General features: G+C 38.4%; 1 protein-coding gene across 4 annotated transcripts in view; it reads right to left on the bottom strand.

Moving 5' to 3' along the window:
* LOC129870594 (protein PHYLLO, chloroplastic) overlaps positions 1-20,739 on the bottom strand; it is a 40,039-nt gene extending 19,300 nt beyond the window's left edge. For 2 of the 4 annotated variants that reach the window (XM_055945412.1, XM_055945414.1), the window contains exons 1-13: positions 20,455-20,739; positions 20,176-20,367; positions 19,355-19,566; positions 17,361-17,478; positions 17,142-17,258; positions 15,444-15,542; positions 14,796-14,855; positions 14,525-14,596; positions 10,863-10,991; positions 10,599-10,793; positions 9,222-9,884; positions 5,495-5,719; positions 206-508 (exon numbers count right to left, since the gene is read on the bottom strand). In XM_055945412.1, coding sequence (XP_055801387.1) covers positions 206-508; positions 5,495-5,719; positions 9,222-9,884; positions 10,599-10,793; positions 10,863-10,991; positions 14,525-14,596; positions 14,796-14,855; positions 15,444-15,542; positions 17,142-17,258; positions 17,361-17,478; positions 19,355-19,566; positions 20,176-20,367; positions 20,455-20,613 — 2,544 coding nt within the window. In that variant the 5' untranslated portion in view covers positions 20,614-20,739. The other 2 variants (XM_055945413.1, XM_055945415.1) reach the window with 2 other exon arrangements.
* Between the last annotated feature and the right edge of the window lie 1,863 nt (positions 20,740-22,602).

Here is a 22,602-nt window from a genome sequence, read left to right as displayed (position 1 = left end):
GTAGTGAGAAGCAGTTACAAGAAGTAAACAAAAGTCACCAACTTCAGTGACCATATACAATGAAAAAAAGAAAAGGCCAACACAATGGTAGTTCTTATTACACTACATTCTTGGTAAGAGCAATGTGATTCGGTAATTAGATTCCAATGAATGCAATGATTATTAACCAAATATTGTTATTTAGATCAAAGTTTACTCCACTCACTCTTTTGTTGCATCCAACTGCAAAACCAACAGCTGTGCTAAGCAGACCATCAATACCACTAGCTCCTCTATTAGCAGCGACCTGAATAAAGTGGCAAGCTAATTCTGAGCTGAATATGACTGCATCCTGGGTATGCTCTACCCAGTTGCCGTTACATGCATACATGTCTGCATCACGTATTGGCATGCTGTTACCCAAAAATACAGCAGACTCGCAGTGAATAGCTTCCAGAGTCATTTGTGCAACACAAGGTTCAGTCAAGGAGTACTCAGAATTGATTAGAAATGAGATATCCCATGCAGCCTATATAACAGGAATGAAAGTCAACAAAATAACTAAGACTGTGGCAAGGAATAGTTATGAGAATTGGATGAATAATAAACACAAGCAATAGTCATACTATAAGAGGAACCAGAAACTCAAATAATTACTAGCTGACTTAACAAGAAATAAACATGCACTTTCTCTCGAGACAACAACAACCCAGTGAAATCCCACAACGTGGGGTCTGGGGAGGGTAAAGTGTACGCAGACCTTACTCCTACCAAGGTAGGACGGTTGTTTCCGAGAGACCATCGGCTCAATAAAAGAATAAAAAGAGGTCAGATAAGGCTAAGAAGTTCAAAGCGATATGGGAAAGCAAATAACGAAAGCGACACAGATAAAATAGAGTAATCAAAGTACAGAAAGTAATAGATAATAATAGAAATCAAAGCACAAGAAATTATAGTGCGCTAATGCGCCTACTAATACGGAAGAATAACGAGACTATGTACTAGCCTTCTACCATAATATGGGTCCTCCACACCCTCCTATCTAAGGTCATGTCCTCGGTAAGCTGTAACTGCACCATGTCCTATCTAATCACATCTCCCCAATATTTCTTCGGCCTACCCCTACCTCTTCTGAAATCATCCATGGTCAACCTCTCACGCCTCCGCACTGAGGCATCTGTGTCTCTCCTCTTCACATGCCCAAACCATCTCAGTCGCATTTCCCACATCTTGTCTTCCACCGAGGCCACTCCTACCTTGTCCCGAATAGCCTTATTTCTAATCCTGTCGCTCCTGGTATGCCCACACATCCATCTCAACATTCTCATCTCGGCAACTTTCATCTTTTGAACATGAGAGACCTTAACTAGCCAACACTCCGCCCCATATAACATAGCCGGTCTATCCACCACTTTGTAGAACTTGCTCTTAAGTTGTGGTGACACCTTGTCACATAGCACACCGGAAGCGAGTCTCCATTTCATCCACCCTGCCCTAATACGATGCGTGACATCATCGTCAATCTCCCCGCTGCCTTGCATGATAGACCCAAGGTACTTGAAACTACTTTTCTTTTAGATGACCTGGTCACCAAGCCTAACTTCCGTGCCAACCTCCTGAGGTGTCTCACTGAACTTGCACTCTAAGTACTCTATCTTGGTACTACTCAGCTTAAACCCTTTAGACTCCAAGGTATGTCTCCAATCCTCCAGCTTAGCGTTAATTCCGCTACAAGTCTCATCGATCATGACTATGTCGTCCGCGAAAAGTATACACCATGGCACCTCACCTTGAATTTGTCGCGTCAATCCATCCATCACCAAGGCAAATAAAAAAGGACTAAGAGCTGATCCTTGATGCAACCCCATCACAACTGGGAAGTGCTCTGAGTCCCCTCCTACTGTCCTTACCCTGGTTTTGGCACCCTCATACATGATCACCGTAATGTACGTCATAGGTACACCTTTAGCCTCCAAACATCTCCATAGTATCTCTCGTGGAAATTTATCGTAAGCCTTTTCTAGGTCGATGAATACCATATGCAAGTCCCTCTTCCTCTCCCTATACTGCTCTACTAGTCTCCTCATAAGATGGATGGCTTCTGTAGTTGAGCGACCCGGCATAAATCCGAACTGGTTCTCTGAAATAGACACGCCTCTCCTCACCCTCATCTCCACCACTCTTTCCCACACTTTCATAGTATGGCTTAGAAGCTTGATACCTCTATAGTTGTTGCAGCTCTGGATATCCCCCTTGTTTTTGTATAGAGGGATCATTACACTCGACCTCCATTTTTCGGGCATCGTTGTCATCTTAAAGATGACATTAAATAACTTAGTCAGCCACTCCAAACCTACTGAGCTCGCACTCTTCCAAAATTTCCCAAGAATCTCATTAGGTCCGGTCGCTCTTCCCTAGAGCATCCTACGCACAACACCCTTAACCTCTTCGACCATAATACTCCTGCAACACCCAAAATCGTGACGCCTCCCTGTATGTTCCAAATCTCCCAACACAATCTCTGTCCCCTTCTTCATTCAAGAGTTTATGAAAGTATGACCGCCATCTCTGTTTAATGAGGGTCTCTTCTACCAATACTTTTCCATGCTCATCCTTAATGCACTTCACTTGATCCACATCGCGTGCCCATCTCTCCCGCGCCCTGGCTAGCCTGAACAATTTCCTATCCCCGCCTTTCTCTTCTAGTTCCGCATAAAGGCGTTCAAAAGCTGTCGTTTTTGCCGTCGAAACCCCCGACTTCGCCTCCTTCCTTGCTATCTTATAAAGTTCCCTATTCGTCCACTTCACCTCATCCTTGCTTTCTATCAACTTTGCATACGCCATCTTCTTTGCTTCTACCTTCCCTTGAACTTCTCCATTCCACCACCAGTCCCCTCGATACCGACCACGGCTACCTATCGAGACTCCCAACACTTTTCTTACTACAACCCTAATACAACTAGCCGTCCTATCCCACATACTGTTCGCATCCCCACTACTATCTCAGGCCCCCATATCCTTCAATTTCTCTCCCATCTCTAGGGCACTAGTAGTGGTCAGACTCCCCCATCTGATCCTAGGTCGGTCATCCCCGACCCTCTTCTTCCTCGTCATCTTGATTCCTAAATCCATCACCAAGAGCTTATGTTGGGTCGTAAGATTGTCGATCGGAATGACCTTACAGTCTTTGCACAAACCTTTATCATCCTTCCTATGGAGTAAAAAATCTATCTGAGTCTTAGCCACCGAACTACGGAAGGTTACCAAGTGGTCCTCCTTCTTTGGGAAACTTGAATTGGCTATCAACAACCCAAAAGCTCTTGCGAAATCCAAAAGTGAAACTCCTCCTCCATTTGTCCCCGAAGCCAAAGCCTCCATGCACATCATCATACCCTCCCGAAATAGACTCGATGTGCCCATTGAAATCCCCTCCTACGAAAAGCTTCTTAGTAGGCGGTATGCCTCCCACTAACTCGTCCAAATCCTCCCAAAAGCGCCTCTTATCCTCCTCACCTAAGCCCGCTTGGGGCGCATAAGCACTAATAATGTTCAACGTGATCCCTTCAACGACCACCTTAATCGACATCATCCTATCAGTGACTCTCCTAACCTCCACAACCTGATCCCTTAAATCACTGTCTACTAAAATGCCTACCACATTCCTATACTTCGATCTACCAGAGAACCAAAGCCTATATCCGTCTACCTCCTTAGCTTTAGAACCTACCCATTTGGTCTCTTGGACACAAGCTATGTTAATCTTCCTCTTCTTTAGAATCTTAACTAGCTCTATGGATTTTCCCGTTAACATCCCAATGTTCCAAGAACCTACTCACAGTCTAGACGCTCCTTTAACCCACTTACCCCTCCTTACCCTCGTCCCTGTCCCAATCCCCGTCCCTGAGCGAGAACATGACCTTAGTCTACCATCACTACCCAAAGCCACGAAAACGCGTATGAACTAATAAATTATTCAAAGTTCTAAAGTCAGCAAAATGTAAATACAATTGTATGAGCAAAGAATAAATATGGAAAGATATGGAAACTGGAGGTACCAACTCCAGTTGAAATGAACCTGGTTGCCGTCGAAAAACACTAAAAGTTAAAAGTAAACGTTACGGGAATACTCAAATAGCAAGTGATTGTTCAAAGAAACTCTCTGAGGATTTTCATCAAACACTTTGTCACCTAGGATAAAACATATGCACAATAGACAAAAGGCTCTAGAGACTAGAATGAGTGCTCCTGGTTGTACTACTTTTCTCTTTGACTGGTTTCCTTAATTAATTATTCCAGCAGCCCAGATCTGAGAGCAAATTCTAGGCGACGACAACTTCACCGGACCGGCGAATGCATCGGCGATCACTACTGATAGCTTATGCACTTTCTCTCGAGAAACTTTCAAAAATAACCACATCATAATTGAGGATTTCTTTTTATGACAGTGGTGTCTGGGCCAGCTCGCACACACCTTGACTATTACACCAGTACCTGCTACCCCCACCAACACTGGCACCGAGTAACTTTGTCACCCAAGGCTTAGGCAAATGGGAAAAAAATCATCTAGTGGATTTTGCCTCTAGTGGGATTTGAACCTGAGACCTTATGGTTCTTCTACTTTATTGACCACTAAACCATACTTTTTTTTATAACCGCGGTGTCCAGACCAACTTGCGCTCACCTCAACCAATTCCACAGGATACCTGCTACCTCCCACCAGCAATAGGTACTGGGTACTCTATCCACTAAGAATTAGACAGATGAGAAAAATAACCTAGTGTTTTTTGTCTCCGCTGGGATTTGAACCAAAGACCTCATGGTTCTCTTCCCACTTCATTGACCAGTAGGCTACACCCTTGAGTGCCACTACATCATACCCTTGGGTGCATCAAAACTGAGGATTTTATGTAGCAAGCATCATATTATTGCATTCTAATAAAATTCCATGCAGGCACTTAATAGGAGGAAGTGTTCTGTTAAAGTCCTCAGTCTTAACTTAGCAGCTCATAGCTTTGTCTGATGCTTTGCAATGCCATGAAGGCAATATCTGGAAATGTGGAATCTGGAAAATCAGATGCATTACTAACACTGGCAATAGATTTTGAGGAACATATCTATAGAAATACACGCATATTTGATATCACACGTGCTTGCAGACAAAGCACACACTTAGATAGATAGATAGATAGATAGATAGATAGATAGATAGATAGATAGAGAGAGAGAGAGAGAGAGAGAGAGAAATTCATGGAAAATATCAAAAGTTTCAGCTTTGATCTACACATCTCCTGGTACTTTAAGACTCGTTCTATAATATCTATTACAGTAAAATGATAGACCTGCAATTAAGAGTTGATGATGTCAGAGTTATCCTTTTCTATCTTTTACTTATATTTGGAGGAAGGGGCAGAGTAGAAGTTCAAGGAAATATGTCACATACAGGAAAAATAGACATTATATGGAGATTCACGATTTGCAGTATGGAAGATGACATGAAGTCAATTAAATTACATACCACACTATTCAACGTTTGTAAAAAACATTCCCATTTTCTCCTAGCATGTGGTGTGCAAGCTGTGATCAAATAATCTGCAAATTGAGGAATCGCACACTGGATTCTATGTGTCACAATATGTGAAGGATCATGACGACTTGGATGATTGTCAACCATTATATATGAACACGGAAAGCAGCTCTCTATCAGTTGAGCCACACGCTTGCTTGTTATCCGACTTCCAATCTGTTATATATACCAACTGAATGAAGTTCCTTGTTTGTCCATAATTAACTAAATACATGTACCATGAAGCATAATTTCATATACACATAATTTATCAGAATATATTGCTCCTACTCGTTGAAATCCAACTTTAGCAATACTAATTTCATCTCCAATACATGATTCAAACAATACAAAGTTTCCTACAAGAAAGAACAATCACTCATGAACAAAGGGGAGGTTTTCAAGCAATGGAGGAAAGTTATCTGCAAATCAACTACACCCAGCAAATGCTCATACATTCACTTAAGAAAGTCAGAATAAGACATCAAATGATTTAGTATTGTATCCTTAGGGATGGCAATGGGGTAGAGAGGTGCTGTCCAGGGCAAGGCAGGGGAGGACATAAATGGGGTGGAGCAGGGCAAAATTTATTTTGGTAAAAATTTCAATGGGGCAGGGCGGGTGGTGGGTTTCAGAGAAACGGCCTAAGCCCACAAAGTTAGCAGAGTATCAATCGTGTTATATAATCTTATATCCATTCCGCTTTATGCGAGCACATTTCATTACAACATTAGTATATAATATGTCTTAAAGAAATAAGGATCATTATCAACAGAAAAAAGGAAAATTACAATTTGTCTTAAAGAAACATTATTCTGTAGTTACATAAATATATGTTATCAAATTCAAGTGGAGCTGGAGTAATAAATTCTCACACCCAATTTACAAGACTGGATCAAAAAAGAAACATTTCTATTATGTATCAAATAGACAACTGTTTAATTTGAATATAATAAAATTTTAATTTTGCTTTTCATAATCGTGTCTAGTGCTTTAGTAAGAGAAAAGTAACAATTGCGGTTAAATTTGGTTATATTGTATAAGGTTGGTATTTCAAATATATACAGTTCAAATAAAAAATCAAAAAGTTAAAAACTAAAGAGAATACTGCAAACTAAAAATGTAGAGAAAAATATGAAAGAAAGCATAAAGGCAGCAGCACGGGTCAAAATCTTAGCAGGTCAACGCCCCCCCCCCCCCCCCCATTTACATCACTACAGTATACTCCTTCAGTTATTTGCCTCCACTCTCAGCTAAAACTTTAAGCTCTTAATACAAGAAATATGTATTCATTTATATGGTCTTTAACATGTCCCATCACCGAGCGAGATTATTTTCATTGAACTAGCACATGCAAATCCGTTTTTCTATGAAGGATCTTGGTAGATAACCAAAATAGCTCCCGCTGTCCTTTTTCCCTTTTTTGGTGTCAGGAGTCGCTCGTCTCAGCTGTGAAAATTCATGCATTGCTCCTTTCTAGCAGTCATTCAACTTTTGCTCATTTCTTTATAATCGTTCAAGCAAAGTTTATTTCTTCAGGGACTGTTCCAGTGCCACTATCTCTCTAGCGGCGATGCTTCTACTTTCTACGTGATCAACACCCTCCTCTAAATCTTGACATTCTTGTCATTGTTCTGTCAATTAAAGTTACATTGACAATATCTTTGAAATTTGCAACACCATATTTGTTTTCAATGATTAAGAATAGATTACTTTCAACGTGTTTGTTGTTGTTATGTAAAGAAATGGACCTTCGGCCTAACCCAACCTCAAAAGCTAGATTTTGGGGTGTAAGTCAGGTCGAAAGCCTAATTCTACATGGTATCAGAGGGTCCATCCCAATTTATGATTTACCGGTGTTGGGTCCCCATATTAAATTGTCCACACACTAGAGGTCCATTCCTGGGCGTGAGGCAGGGTGTTAAGCCCCACATCGGTGGGATGAGGCAATTATGGACTCCTTGTATGAACTTGGGCAATCCTCCCTCCAAAGGGTGAGGATTGTACAAGTGCATATAAGGAGACCAATTGTCCAAACCTTTTGCGATGTAGGACTCTTAACACTCCCCCGCACGCCTATGGACAATTTAATATAGGGCCCCAACATCAGTGAACAAAGAATTGGAATGGATTTGGCTCAGATACCATGTAAAGAAATGACACTTAGGCCTAACTTAACCCCAAAAGATAGCTTATGAAGAGAGGATTGCCCAAGTCCATATTAGGAGTCCATAATTGCATCATCCCACCGATGTGGGACTCTTTAACATATTGCAAAAAAATTATTTTTTTGTGTACTTACATTTAACTTTATGGAGGAAAGCATTCCTTCGCTACTTTTCTTTTTGTTGATTGTGCACTATTGTAGCGAGATTTTGGTATCAATTTTTCGATGTTTACAAAATAAGCAAACTCGAGGTGGTTTCCCCATTTTGAGTTTGGCACCCTATCATATGTTCTCTCTCTGCGAATGAATACCATATAAAAATCTTTTTTTCTCTTTCTATACATTTCCATCAATCTTTTGAGCAAAACTATTGCCTTTGTTGCAAATTTACTAGGCATAAACCAGACTAATTACCTACCACGTATGCTATGTCACTCTTTGGGAAACTTCACTATATGATACCACCAAAAGACTTTTTTGGGCACCCTATCATATGTTCTCTCTCTACAAATGAATATCGAGCAAAACTTTTGCCTTTGTTGAAAATTTACTAGGCATAAACCAAACTAATTACCTACCATGTATGCTATGTCACTCTTTCGGAAACTTCACCATATGATTCATAAGCTTAATGTTGCTATGTCACTCTTTTGCAAACATTCATCGTATGACTTGTTAGAGTCCCACATATGACTCTTATGTGACGGGAGATCTCTCTTTACAGCTTGGGCAATCCTTACCTCTTGAGCTACCTTTGGGGTTGAGTAGGCTCAAAGTTCATTTCTTTAACATGGTATCAAAGTCATGCCCATCCCAATTCATTGTTTACCCGGTGTTTGGCCCATCTTATATTATCCACACTCCAGATGTCCAGTCCTAGGCATGCGGAGGTGTCACTGTTCCGTCAGGCTCTTACGGGATGTTAGGTCTCTTTAAATGACTTGGCAATCCTCACCTCTTGAGCTAGCTTTTCGGATTGAGTTAGGTCCAAGATCCATTCCTTTAACATGATTCATTAGTTTAATGCCACAATAAGTGTACGACTTTATATATCCTTTGTCCTTATATATAGAAATCAAAGTAGTCTTTCTCCACTCATTCGATTATGATATTGAATTGCTTAGTTGGCCATATACAACCAGAAGGTTCCACGTCATTTTCAATACAATAAGAGAAATTAAGATAAGTCATCCGTCATTAATAAACTAGACACTATGGAAAGGTCAATAATCAGCAATTTTGAAAGACCCAGGAAATTAATTCTCTTAAGAGTCATTCCTATTTCAATCACAAAATACGTTGCTCCAACTTGCCCGAATTTTGAAGGATAGAACCAGAAGTATTATTCCTATCATACTATCAATATTTTTATATTGTTAGACACAGGCATGAAATGGAGAAAGTGAACCAAGGACATCTTCTCCTAAGGAGTCAAGAACCAATGACAGAAACAGGTTCATCCCAAACATAGTGCATGCAGCTAGATCAGAGAGAACCTACTCAAGCAGATACCTGGATTATCACATCTGCCTTCATCCAATCCTTGATGGAGTCTGAAAGTAGCATATGATCTAGATGATCGATAAAAAGAATTCTATCTTCAAATTCCGGAAATGGAACAAAATATTTTCTCAGTCGGAGACCTGACAGAATGTCAACTACAACAGGCCATGAAAGGTGTTTAGCAAGGAGAAGAGAAGCCCATATGTCATCCTCCCGGTGTATAGCGCCAAGCAATAGAAGGCCTCTATTTGCCTTTTTTATCACCTTCAGAGCTTCATCCATAAAGGTATTGTGATTGCATCTATAAGAATGTTGAACTCGAATATAGCTGGTAAAAGGTACACTGGTTGACATCCAAGAGTCTAACCCTTTTAAACAAATAGGGTTCCATGTTCTTGGACTATTTTCCAGCGGTTCTCGAAAAGGACAGTTGATATGAACTGGACCACTTGGTGAAGAAGTTGCAATATGAACAGCGGAGTCAATGGAGGTAAGCACCATTCTTGCAGGAATATCATCACTGGGCGCAGGAAGACTGAGGAAGTGCCTCACAAATGAACCGAAATGATTGACCTGATTGATGGCTTGGTTTGCTCCAACATTATGCAGCTCTGGAGGTCGATCTGCTGTAAGTAACAGCAGCGGAACAAATTCTTGACTGGCTTCCACGACCTGTGCATTTCCATGGATCAGTTTTAAAACGACTTGATGCAACATTGCAACTAAATAGAATACTACCTTCAAGAAGGGGAATCTCTAAAGAAAATTAAACTTTTTCCTCAAATATAAGTGGATGTTTTTGAGCCGAGGGTCTTTCGGAAACAACCTCTCTATCTCCATGAGGTAGTGGTAAGGTCTGCGTACATCTTACCCTCCCCAGACCCCACTTGTGGGATTTCACTGCGTATGTTGTTGTTTTTGTATAAGTGGATGCTTTGGAAACAGCCTCTAGCAAAAATGCAAGGTAAGGCTATATACAATAGACCCTTGTGGTAGGGCCCTTCCCCTGACCCTGCGCATACTGGGAGCTTTAGTGCACCGGGCTGCCCTTTTTATTTTTTATTTTTTATTTTTTTATAAGTGGATGCTTTAAAGAGGAACTTAAAATGATGCATAACTAGGCCAGATAACTTTCTTAGGTTAATATTACATCTTACCCTATTGCAATATATGATACATTTAAACTGATACATGCATGTCCATGCAGCCGCAGATATATATCTCCTAAAGAAGTAGCATACTAGCAAAAGCTGGCTGCTTTATATAAGCTACTTGTGGAATATAGTTGTCGTCAATTAAAATTTGAATTAACATGTAAATAATGAGGAAACAAAATAGTATTGAAAACTGCTGGAATGAATATGAATATTAAGTCTTAGTACTCACAGCAGGATGAAGATTTGAAACAGCTGTGCCTGATGACGTGATGATAACAGCAGGTTTATGAGAACTTCTGGCATAACCAACAGCATGAAATGCAAGTGAGCGTTCATCGATGCATGCAATACAACTTGTAGTAGGATGAGTAGAAGCAGCAATAGCAAGAGGAGATGACCGTGATCCTGGAGCTACACAAAAATACTATATGTGGAAGAATCAGATACTTGTAGTCCAATTAAATAAAATTTAAGAAGTTACAGATAGTCTTACCGTCAGACCAAGTCGAGTGCATTCCTCAATTATTAGCGATGCCCACAAGATATTGATGTTTGCGCAATCTTTCAAGCGGCAACTAAATTGTGTCTGATCATTGTGTCGATGCTGAAAACAGTAATGAACCTATGAGAAATACAGGAGAAAAATATTGTTGAATTGTGTCTCTACATTATTACAATGAAACCCTATTTATAGATACTATAGTGCAATCCTTTTCCAAGTAGGATACTATATACTAATCCTTTTCCAAATAAGATTCTATATACTATTCTTGTTCCTATTCCTATTCAAACACTTCCCCACAAGTTGATGCATACTAGTCATATGTACTAAACTTGTTACAAATGTAATTAATACAAGGACCAGTGAGGGGCTTAGTGAAGGTATCTGCAAGTTGAACATTCGACTTCACAATTTTGTAACAATATCTCCTGAGAGTATCTTTTCTCTGAGAAAGTGGCAGTCAATCTCAATGTGCTTAGTCCTCTCATGAAATACTGGATTTGATGCAATAAGAAGGGCCGCTTGATTAACACACAAAAGTTTCATCTAATCGATTTCTCCAAATTTTAGTTCTCTCAGCAACTATTTGATCCACACTAGCTCACAAGTCACCAGATCAAGCAACCACACTTTGTTTCTTACACTTATAGGACACCAAATTACATCCTACCAAAACACAATATCTAAATGTTGAACGAGAAAGTCACCAGAAAACTAGTCAGAACAGGCTCACGCACCGACGTGTGGTATTTACGTGGTCGCTGGAACCTTAGATCTAGCTACACGTGAGGGATCTGTGATCGGCGACGCTGATTAGGCTTTGGTCACCGGCTAAGTTGCGAGGACTCTTCACTTTAGTTGTCGCATCCATGTTGGATACTCCAAAAATACACTAATTTTGGAGAATCCAACAAGCAACCGTTGACATTTTTGAAGAGTTCGAGCAACATAGGTCACCAGAGGTTATTGGACCTTGTGGTGGTGTTGGATTTTGCATAACACCAATAGAAACAGAGAGAGTTGCGAGTAGTCATCGGAATTTGCATAGTGACAGCTGATTTCGCTGGAATAATGCACAGAGATAGTTTTCGAAAAAGTGGTCAGAAAGAGGCTCACGCACGTGGTGTAGATCTCACTTGACAAGGCTGCTTCCGACAATGCGTGGGAGTGCATGGAAGGTTTTCTGCAGGTGGAATTTTGTGGTTATGGTCGCGAGAGGTTGGGGGACCCCGTGGTGGTGTTGGTTTTCGCACAACAATAATGGATACGGGGTTGACACAACAAAACACTAGGAAGCAGCCAAAATTTGACTCACGACGGCTGTTTTGTCTTACTTTCTTTCAATTATTTTTTGTTCGTCCTTCCTCTCAACATGATTGTTTTCATGCATATATCATTGGTCCTACTTTTGTTAACATAATCATTGGCCAACCGGGCAGCACATATTGGATAGAGCCACCTGCCGGCAACGGAAGATTTTTGATTCTCTACCAAGATTGTAGAAGCTCTGATACCATGTGAGAAATATAGAAGAAAAGTATTATTAAATTGTCTCTCTACATTATTACATTAAGACCCTATTTATAAACACTGTAGTACAAAAGTACAATCCTTTTCCAAGTAGGATACTATACACTAATCCTTTTCTAAGTAGGATTCAATATACTATTCTTGTTCCTATTTCTATTCTAACAGACCCAAAGTAGTACCTCAACGGTTTTCAGTTGAACATACATCAAAAAGAGCAACTAGAATGAAAGAAGCATTTTCTAGAAAAGGAAGACCCTGCCACTAGAAGTTGTGACTAGTCATGAATTCAACCAATTACTTGGATACAGATAGAAATGTCATCTATCGAAAAGGGATTCATATTGTTCATAGTGCGTACAAACATATTTTGAAATGGAAAACACTAACATTACAGTCAAGTCCACAAAAAGCATTGGTAAAGCAAAGATTTATAATAATTTGTGACAACTCTTATGATACTGAAAAAGGCAGAAAACTTTCCCAAATGTCAGAAAAGCTCCATCAATATGAGCTAGCAAAGGAACAACATAGAAATAAAGGACAGGCTCACTAACTAATTACTGACAACTGAAAAATAAAGCCTTTAGAGGTTTTAATTGTAATAGTTTATCAGTCCAGAGCATTCCAATGAATCAAAGAATACCTCAATGACGGATGAGAGTGACCTTCAAATTAAAGGGGAATACGGAAGTAATTAAACGGGCTAGGACAATGGCACAAGAAAAATGGCAAAATAATCTCAGTTTCGAACTTGAAAATCACAAGACATAAAAGATGGAAGATACAAAAGAAGCTTTCTCTATGAAAAATTATTTGGTAAACTACAAGATTGAGAAAGGATTTTGAATCAACGGATTTTTTATTTTATTTTTTGAAAAAAAAAATCATGGAATCTTTCAATCAACAGATTTCAAAAATCATAATTTCAAATATGTACAATAGGTAAATATGGGATCTTTGTTCATGTCAAATTGCTCAGGCCAAAACCATCTGCAATTGCCTATAAGGATTTGTGTGATAAGAAGCAATTTTTCGGTAGGTAATGCAATTGAATTTAGAATAAAAAAATTCTTGCACATGATACAAAGAAGTTTCACCAAAATGAGGATAAACCACCGTTTCTTTGGCATAAATATTTTGCCAACTAATATTCATCTGGTCAATGCAGGATGACCAGATGAATGTTAGTTTGCAAAATATTTATGCGGTGAAAAAAAAAAAGAATAATACCCAGTATTAGATTCTACTGCTATACAAAGATGTTTCACCAAAATGAGGATAAACCACTGTTTCTTTGGCATAAATATTTTGCAAACTAATATTAATCTGGTCAATGCAGGATTAGTAAACGTCAAAAGAACCAGCACTAGATTCTACTGCTGAGCTTTTTCTCATTTACCTCAAACTAAGGACATCTGAAGAGAACATAGGAATATATCCTACTTCCTCACATGTGGTAACAGTGCATTTAGATGCTAACATATGGTAACTAAGAGGAGAACAATAGCGCACTTCCTTTTTTTTTACCTTATAAAAAAAAAATGTAACTGTTTTTCTTCCTGCAAGTTAGAATATAATGGTAATTTTCTTGTCAACTCAAAGCTAGCTGCTTTTTGGTACTTCTATTGTAAATCTGTTCCAATGTAACCTTATCTGAGGGATACTGGTGTGGAAACACATCAGTACTAAATCACCAAATTAGTTAACAAGCAAAGACAACATCACCGGCATCATATTTCCTGGAAATATATCTTCCTGAATCTTTATACTTGAAATTTGCATAGCCATATTTACCGGAAGCGGCCACCACCACCAGGTTTTAATAGTACCAAGACACATTAAGCATAATATAAATAAACATTACTTAACTAACCAGACAGTAAAAGAAATTTGTATTCTCCAAACATAATCTCTGCTAGAACTTTGGCCATAAGCACATGAATCTAAAGATATTCATCATTCCAAATCATTGCCAAGTTACAACAAATCTATGCACATGATCTGCAACTCATGCAGCATCAAATTTAGCACAAAGAAGAAAATAAAATAAAAGAAAGGGAGCATGTGCAATTTCATATTCATACAAAAGGCTCCTAACTCACAATATTCATAAATTAGCATACCATGTGATTTGAAATTGCAAGAACAGGTGATAGTCTCACAACGAACTGGCTGGAATAGCATGAGGCATCTTTCTGTGTGAAGCAAATACAATTAGAAAAAATAAATTAATAAATAAACAAAGCACAGCTCATGAGTGATAAGAACATGATCTTTTGTTAGCTACTTTTTTCGGAACAGAAATGGCAGAAGACAGATCATTTCTTGTTGCATATCAAACATGAGACATGAAAAGTATCTGAGGAAGGATAATTACCAGGATAAAGGGGATACCAGTTCCACAGCACCAGGCCCAACGTATTTTCCAAACAGTTTGTGAAGATTTGCATATACCTAAAAAATGAATTAATCAGTGATCTTTTAAGGAAAAAACAACAGTCAGGTGATGGAATAATCATCACTCTGTCGAATCTCTTGCTATCAAATTAAAAGTTTGCAGTGCAGAAAAGCATTCTAGCAACAATAACTGTTAGAAAGCACATCTGGAAAGTCGTAATACAGTGTAGACGATTGTTGTTTATCAAAGGAAGAGTAGACAAGAATTTGTAAAGATGGAGAAACAAGGAAGAGTTTTGAGCATGAACCTTATGGTGTGCTTTGGCTGGAAATTGGAAGAAAGAGGAGCAGCAAGCGGAAAGCAAATGGAAGGAAAGAGTTCACATTGTTTGGCACAAGAGAAGTTGGAGGAAATTAGATAAAGGAAGTTACGTGGGCTCAGGCATTCCCTCATTTTTTGCACTCTTTCTGAAGTCTAGAAAATGTTTTCTCTTTTCAACCCTTACGAAGGAGAGAACCAAAATGAAATTATTGCATTTTCTCAAAGGGGGTCAAGGCAAATTGCTGGTTCTTCCATCATTTCTACTTTCTCCTTTCCTAGGCAATACCCCTTTGTCATAGTGCAATCTTAAAACTTAGTATTACCATTTGGACTTGTCCCTCCTGTGAATGGACTTTTCTAATAGTCGCATCAATGTGATTGCTGCAGTATCCATCTTCTACAGAAGTAAAATTACGTTCAGCCTGAAAAAATTGAGAAAAGGTTGAGTCAGTTGCACATAGCATGATGACATATAAAACAACAATGCTCAAGATACTATTGGGCTTTTGAAAAAGCAGAGACATCCAACATAATGTTTATTGTTAACAACTCCTGATAACAAGAGCAACAGGAGTCAAATTTAGTCAAATAGATTTGTCTTCGGGAATATATCCCTAGAAGGATACCTAATTCAGGGCAAGTCCTAGGGTTGAGATTCCACCAATATGAGAATGAATGTAGGACACTAGAAGCCCAACATATTTTAAGATAAATTACAGCCACACAAAACAGGATAAGATTAGAATTGATCACCTTAGATAGAGGGTGTAGGTCACACACAAAGATGATAAAGCAATAGAATGTGCATGAGATGGTTTAGCTATAGTTCACATAGACCTCCAAATTCACCACCTCATAGATGCAACACTATGATGGCTTAGGTGCTAAAGGGGGACAAGGTGGATTAAAATCACATGTACGGAAGTTACCTCAAAAGACCTGTAGATTTAACTAAGACCAGCACAAGGGTAGCAGATGATCCATATAGGCGATACCTAGTATGTATTAAGGGTTAATTATTGTGACACCTAATTATATTAGGTAGGGATAAGTGTGAGATTTACAGAACTTTAAGGTTTAGACAATCCTTAAATCACTTTAAAATATATTATTTACCAGTATAGGACTAAAATTGGCTGGAATAGAGCGGAGTGGATATCAAGGATCATGTATCTGAATCCAACTATTTTAGGATTGAGTAATAGTTATTGATTGATACTGCTATGACGATGTGCAGGACGTCCCCTCATCTTGATGTGACTTTTCTGATATATTAGTAAAAGTTGTCATTTATAGTTAGGAAAAACATGCTTTAATCCTTGAACAAATAATATAGGTGAAATCAGATATCTCTATAAACTTTTCTATTATGGTTGTTGAACTAAATATACACAAGGCATAAGATAATAAGATGAAGAATGGAAAAGTTAATTTCCTTTTTCACCTTGTTATTCCTTATACTTTTTGATATGTTATTCCTTATATTAAACCAAAAGTACAGTTTTTAATCTGGATGTTACTGGTTTCAGATTATCTGGTTTCTCAGAAAGAAAATGGAGGAAATGATTTGTTACTAGAACAAACTTCTCAGCAGTAGTAGAACAAAACTAGATTACTTGTTATGACGCAAAATACAAAAGGTTAGGCCAGATTGAAAGAGCATTTAATCCCGTGAAAGTAAGGTTCTTAAATGGGAAAGTTGACCAAAGACAACTTGTTGCAAGTGGCATAAGACGCCATATTTGCTACCCTACTTCTCCGCTAGTTAGTGTGAGCACTGAGAAATCACTTCAAGCACGGCTTCTACATATAATAACTCATACACATTAGCATTTCACAATTGCTCCCTTTTATTTGAACCGGTTCAATATGGCTGATACTCTTTCGAGAAGAAGGGTAGTTGAGTACCAAAGAGATGACCATGACATCCCACGAAAAAGAAAAACTCTCATGCTACAGTTTAACTGAAGAAAAACTTCAGGTCTAATTGTCGCAGACAATACACGAAAATAGAATATTACCTGCAAAAGTGATGACTCATACGCTTGAAGAGCCTCCTCGAAGGTACATATACAAGAGTCATTCCATGCCACCATTGCAGATAAGATAGAAGCACCTTCGAACTCCGCTAATTCAATCTAAGGTGATATTAGTTCAACACATAAAGAACAATGAACATTAGATAGAACAGAAGAAATATTCAAGCGTAAACCATGGCCATGCAAGAAGATCTCACTTACCTGGGGAACGAAGAAGTAGAATAACCCAGCTTCTTGCTTCGTGGAAGATGATATTGTATCAAAACTTAGGTCCAAAAAGCCATAAGCCACCACTGATGTTGATTCAACAGCACAACATCTGCAGCAGCACCAGTGTAATATAAACCTATTGATGTCTATTAAAGACGACAGAAAAATCACACAGTTCCTTCATATGATTGTAAAGTGTGGAACCATGATATTTCTAAACCATCCTCTTTCTTAAGAGATATCAGAATCACATGCAATTTTCTTCTGAAAGACAGAAAGTGGGGTAAAACAGCAACTGGCGCACTTCATTGAGGGTACTAGCCAAGAACTAACCCCTTATAATCGGTATTCAACTTGATTACTAACAACACACAAATGCTGATATCAGAATTTTCATAATTCTGGAATTACAAGGACATAATCGCAGTTTCAGCCATTAGAATGTGATAACCACCTGATGTGGAGAGTTGGATGTCAGAGACCACTCTATAACCTATTTGAATTCAATAGCAAGGCAAACCTTCCAAGCATGCTCTCTCCTTCCCCCCCCCCCCCCCCCCCCCCCCCCCAAAAAAAAAAAACCTCAATATCTCCATCTCTTATGGCCTTTCATCCAGAAAGGTACCTTGTTAATACAAAGAACAACTACAAGGGATACTATTGATAATCTGCTCTGTAGGAAAAACGAGCTTTTTGTTCATGTAGGGGTCATGGAGTAACTCACAGTAGTGGACTATACAAAGTCCAGTCATGATGCTATCACCAAAATTTACTAACATTTAAGGCAAGCTTGGAAATACTACCTACCAAATAGAAATCTACAAGAATCCAATTCAAGGGTTCAAAAATTAATTAAATCCTGAATCCATAATACTTAGATAAAGAATTCCTTTGGCCATAAAATGCACTTTCAGATTACGAACGATCCACAAACATCTTGATAGCAGAAAAACTTGCACGTATAATGCACAAAAGTATAATAAATACTCTCCCATATCTAGATATAGCACATGCTTCCTGTATTTATCCCAAAGATTATATTGTGTTCAATTCCTTGTAGCAAATGTAGGGTCCCATTTATCTTCATTCAAGATTACAATCATCCGTGGTATCCATAAGCAGCACTCCAGAATCATCTAATCCAACAGGAGCACTCCAAAATCATCTATTTCATTATTAAGCAATCTCATATGTCAAACTACCTCCAATGAAACTGCCCCCATGTTTTCAAAGAAAAAATGTTCACCTTTAGGAGAGATAGTTGCAGCTTTACTGCTGGGACCATATAAAGCATTGCCATTAATGCAGAGTCAGCCAGAAGTGTCCATTTTCACTGACAAAATTTGAGGTTTATACCTTCAAGATGTTTATACAATAAAACTATTTCTTATCAGCAATATTTGGACTAGTCCGGGTTCCCATAATTGAATCATTTTTTACAGAAAACAATATACAAGTTTCCTGAAATGGATCATTGTCTTCAATGCTTATGCAGGAACATTCTTGAGCTCTGACCAACATACTTTCGCATCTCTTCCACCTTTTCGCATGATAAGCAAGGAAAAATTGAATTTTCTCAAGCAGGGACATGTCTCCTCAATTATCTATAGGAACACTCATTCTCCTTCTTACATCCATTTTTATACAAGTTCCTCAAACAGAGAAGAAATAAGGCTTTCCTCCATTAAACCTTCACTAACTCTAATCCGACTAGAAGAGGATACTTGTTTGCATTCATTGCCTCTTCATGATGAATTTTATTATATCACCAACTCTTTGAGGATAAACATAATAAGATGGAAACTCAGGTTGCTCCATTTCCACGAATAATTGATTCGAATTACACTTACCTTAATCAAGCTGGATTCATATAAAATGATCGGCAAGAATGTGATAACATAAATGTTCAAAAGTTCAAAGGGAATATGAAAATAATCAGTTATGTCAGAGCTGAAGTTGAAGCAGTGATGAAGCTCTGAAATTACCTTCCAAATTCACCATATTCTTTAGTGGAAGAAAATCCCTTCAAGTTGATTGCTGCCCCAATTCCAAAGATCCCGCGTGTATGACTCAATACAACTGATTCACATGATGGGTTTTGCCTCTCCTTGGAAAGGAAAAATTGTGGGAATACTCCTGATGACTCTGGTTGACAGCAAAACCAATTCAAAGATTTTGCACTGGGAGGAACAGCAACCTACATATAAGCAATCATCCTCTCACTAATCAAGAAAGAAGATCCACTCCGATAGAAAAGAAAAACATTGAAAAATGAATGCACTCGTGTAGCCATGTTTGATTGTCTATGTTCGGAATAGATTCCAATCCTATGTAACCCCATGGCAGTATATGTTCCTCACAACATATCATCAAGTAGACACTAAAAGTTAAACCAAGCAAACATGCATATACTGCACCCATAGACATTAGTTTGAACATATTCAGATGAAAACATATAAGTTTCTTGTTTTCTTTTTGGATCACTTCTAGATTTTTATGCAGCATCCTTGAGCGATGCAACGGCTATGCTAAGTTGCTAACCATCTCAATATCCCCTATTTTATTGGATGTCCCCAAAGGGATAGTTTAATAAGTAAAGTTGTACAATTACTACTAATCTTAGACTAATTACCAAATAAGATCAGACTCAGAGCAGCACAGCTGTCATTCCTTAAAGGTGCACATCACCTAAATTAAGGTGCTTTTTTAAAATAGCTAGACAAAGTTCACTGGAATCAAAAGGAATAACTACAAGGAAACTACAACAGTAGTATTTATATCATTCGTGGGTGCAGCCTCGAAGTACCTGGAATCTAAACATCCCAATAGAAGAACAAGGAGGTTTGGCCTTAAGCTCCTCAACAGCCTCCTTAATCTTTTCCAATCCTTGTTCTAAAGTTAATGCTGGAGACAAATTACGAGTAATGCACGTCGAAATCAACAATGCTGCATCCTCTGGTTCCAATATTCTGTTTTCTTGAATTGAACAGCGAACTACCTACGTACACAATTAGAAAACACCAGAATTAATTATTATTATTTTAAAAAAAAGTTATTGTAAGACAATATGAGAGACGTACACAACCTGAAAGTTTGGGGTTTTGCAGAGACGATGCAGACTGAAGCGCCGGGAAGTGGGTAAGGGAAAATGGTTGTAATCGGTGACATTGATGATTGTACGGCGAACTGGGAGAGATGGATAAAAAGGAAATATACGGGTTCCGGTTAAGCTGTGAGAATTCATTACCGTCGGAGAAAAAGTTTTCCGGTGGAAGCGGGCAGAAGACGGAGGACAACAGTGGACAGTTAATGGAAGTTTGCTATTTTGGGGAGTGAAGAGGATAAGGTGTTGGATTTAAAAATAAAAAAGAGAAACAAGGGACGTTTTCAATAGAGATTTTTAATAATATCTTTTATAAGAAAATATTTAGAATTTAAATATACTTTTCTAAAATATGTTTTATATCTTTCAATTTTTAAAAACCGAAAAAAACATCCAATTTGATTAATTTATCTCAAAAATATTAATTAAATTTATTGTAAAAGAGTAATATCTCAAAAATAAATAGTCACATTTATAAGAGCTACTATATACTATCAAAAATGTTTTTTCTCTTTATTTAAAATTTTTGAAATTGGAGTTGAAGAAGTTGTGTTTGGTTATAATTTTAGCAAATAATATTTAATTATTTGAATATGGTCTAAACATTTAAATTGAATTATTTTTATAAAAATAATAAATTTAGGATAATTTGAAAAAGAAAAACATAGTGAAACTCAAAAAAGCAAAACTGAAAACAAAATTTGGAGTTCGGAGTCAAAAGATATAGCGATCCTAAGACGAACTAGCACGGCAGGAATTTCAGGTCTGGGTTGCAACTGCTAGAAATCTGGGATTGGCGCCGCAGTGGCGCGATGCGCCACTATCGCGTCAGGAACAAGCCTCAGTAGTTTGGTCTCTGGCGCGGCGCGCCACTACGAGATGTGCAGGGTTTTCAAGCCTAATTTCCAGAACCTAGAAAACTTGGGCTTGGCGTTGTAAGGGCGCAACGCGCCATAAAATAGCCTCAGTAGTTTGGTCCTTGGCGCGACGCGCCACTAGCAGATGTGCGGGTTTTTAGCCTATTCGACTTGGCACCGCAGTGGCGCGATGCGTCACTATCGCGCCAAGGGTGTTTTTAGCCGTTTTTCCAGATTTTCGAAGAAAGAGCAATTTGGGTATTTCCCTAAATTATATATACACAGCCTTGGGACATTTTTGGGACCATTTTCAATCCCCCCCTCTCTCTCTAAAAGCCCTAGAAATCCCTCTCTTCTTCTTCTTCTTCTTCTTCTTCTTCTCCAAATCCTTCTCCAACAAGAAGTGCCTCCAAGAGCTTTAAGATTCAAGCTTTCCATTGAAGACCCAACATCAAGGTTTTCTTCAAGTCTTCACTAAGGTATGTAAGGCTATTCAAAACATGGGTTGAGTCCACCCATGTGCCCTACATCTTCTTTTGATTTATTGTCCATAAGAATGAAGCTTATTGATAGAGGTAGGTCCAAATAGGTCATTTTCATCTATTACCCTAATTTCCATTATGGTGATATTGTGGAGTCAAGAAAGTGATGTGCTTCATGTTGTTATGAGTTGATTGAGATGAGGTGTCGATCATATATTGTTAATTTCCTAACTATGTTGATTTTGATAAAGAAATGTTAATTTTCTTAAATATGTTGTTTATCTTGAATTGTTGATTTAAAATCTTAGAGTTGTGTTGAGTCCCAAAAGATTTGTTAAATGAATAGAGGAACGATTGGATAGGTTTAAATGTTGTTATAAATACATATTTAATCTACTTTTGAAAGATATGATTGAGATTGATCGGATAGTATGATTGGGAGAGGTTTGATTGTGATAGAGTTGATGAGTTGATGAGTTGACAAGGTTGTTAATGATACTTGTCGATATGATTCGATTGAGTTTATTGGATAGAGTTTTATGCGCATTAAGTCTTGGAAGGAGTATCGAGCACCGAATTGGGTAAGAGTATAGTCCATACTCGAACCCAATAACTACGTCGCCAAACGTAGGAAGGGATTGAATCGTTAAAGTCGGATGCTTCCCCAAATTTATTGTCCTGACATTATAGGACTTAGTTGGATTGGATCCATGATTGGTTGATTCGTTCATATCCTGGCAAAGTATGAACGGACGTGGCAACAACGTCGGTTTGTTGTACTGTCACTGGCT

The sequence above is a fragment of the Solanum dulcamara genome, chromosome 10 (genome assembly GCF_947179165.1).
Source record: "Solanum dulcamara chromosome 10, daSolDulc1.2, whole genome shotgun sequence".
In the NCBI taxonomy this organism is placed as follows: domain Eukaryota; kingdom Viridiplantae; phylum Streptophyta; class Magnoliopsida; order Solanales; family Solanaceae; genus Solanum; species Solanum dulcamara.
This window is presented reverse-complemented; position numbering and strand designations above follow the sequence as displayed.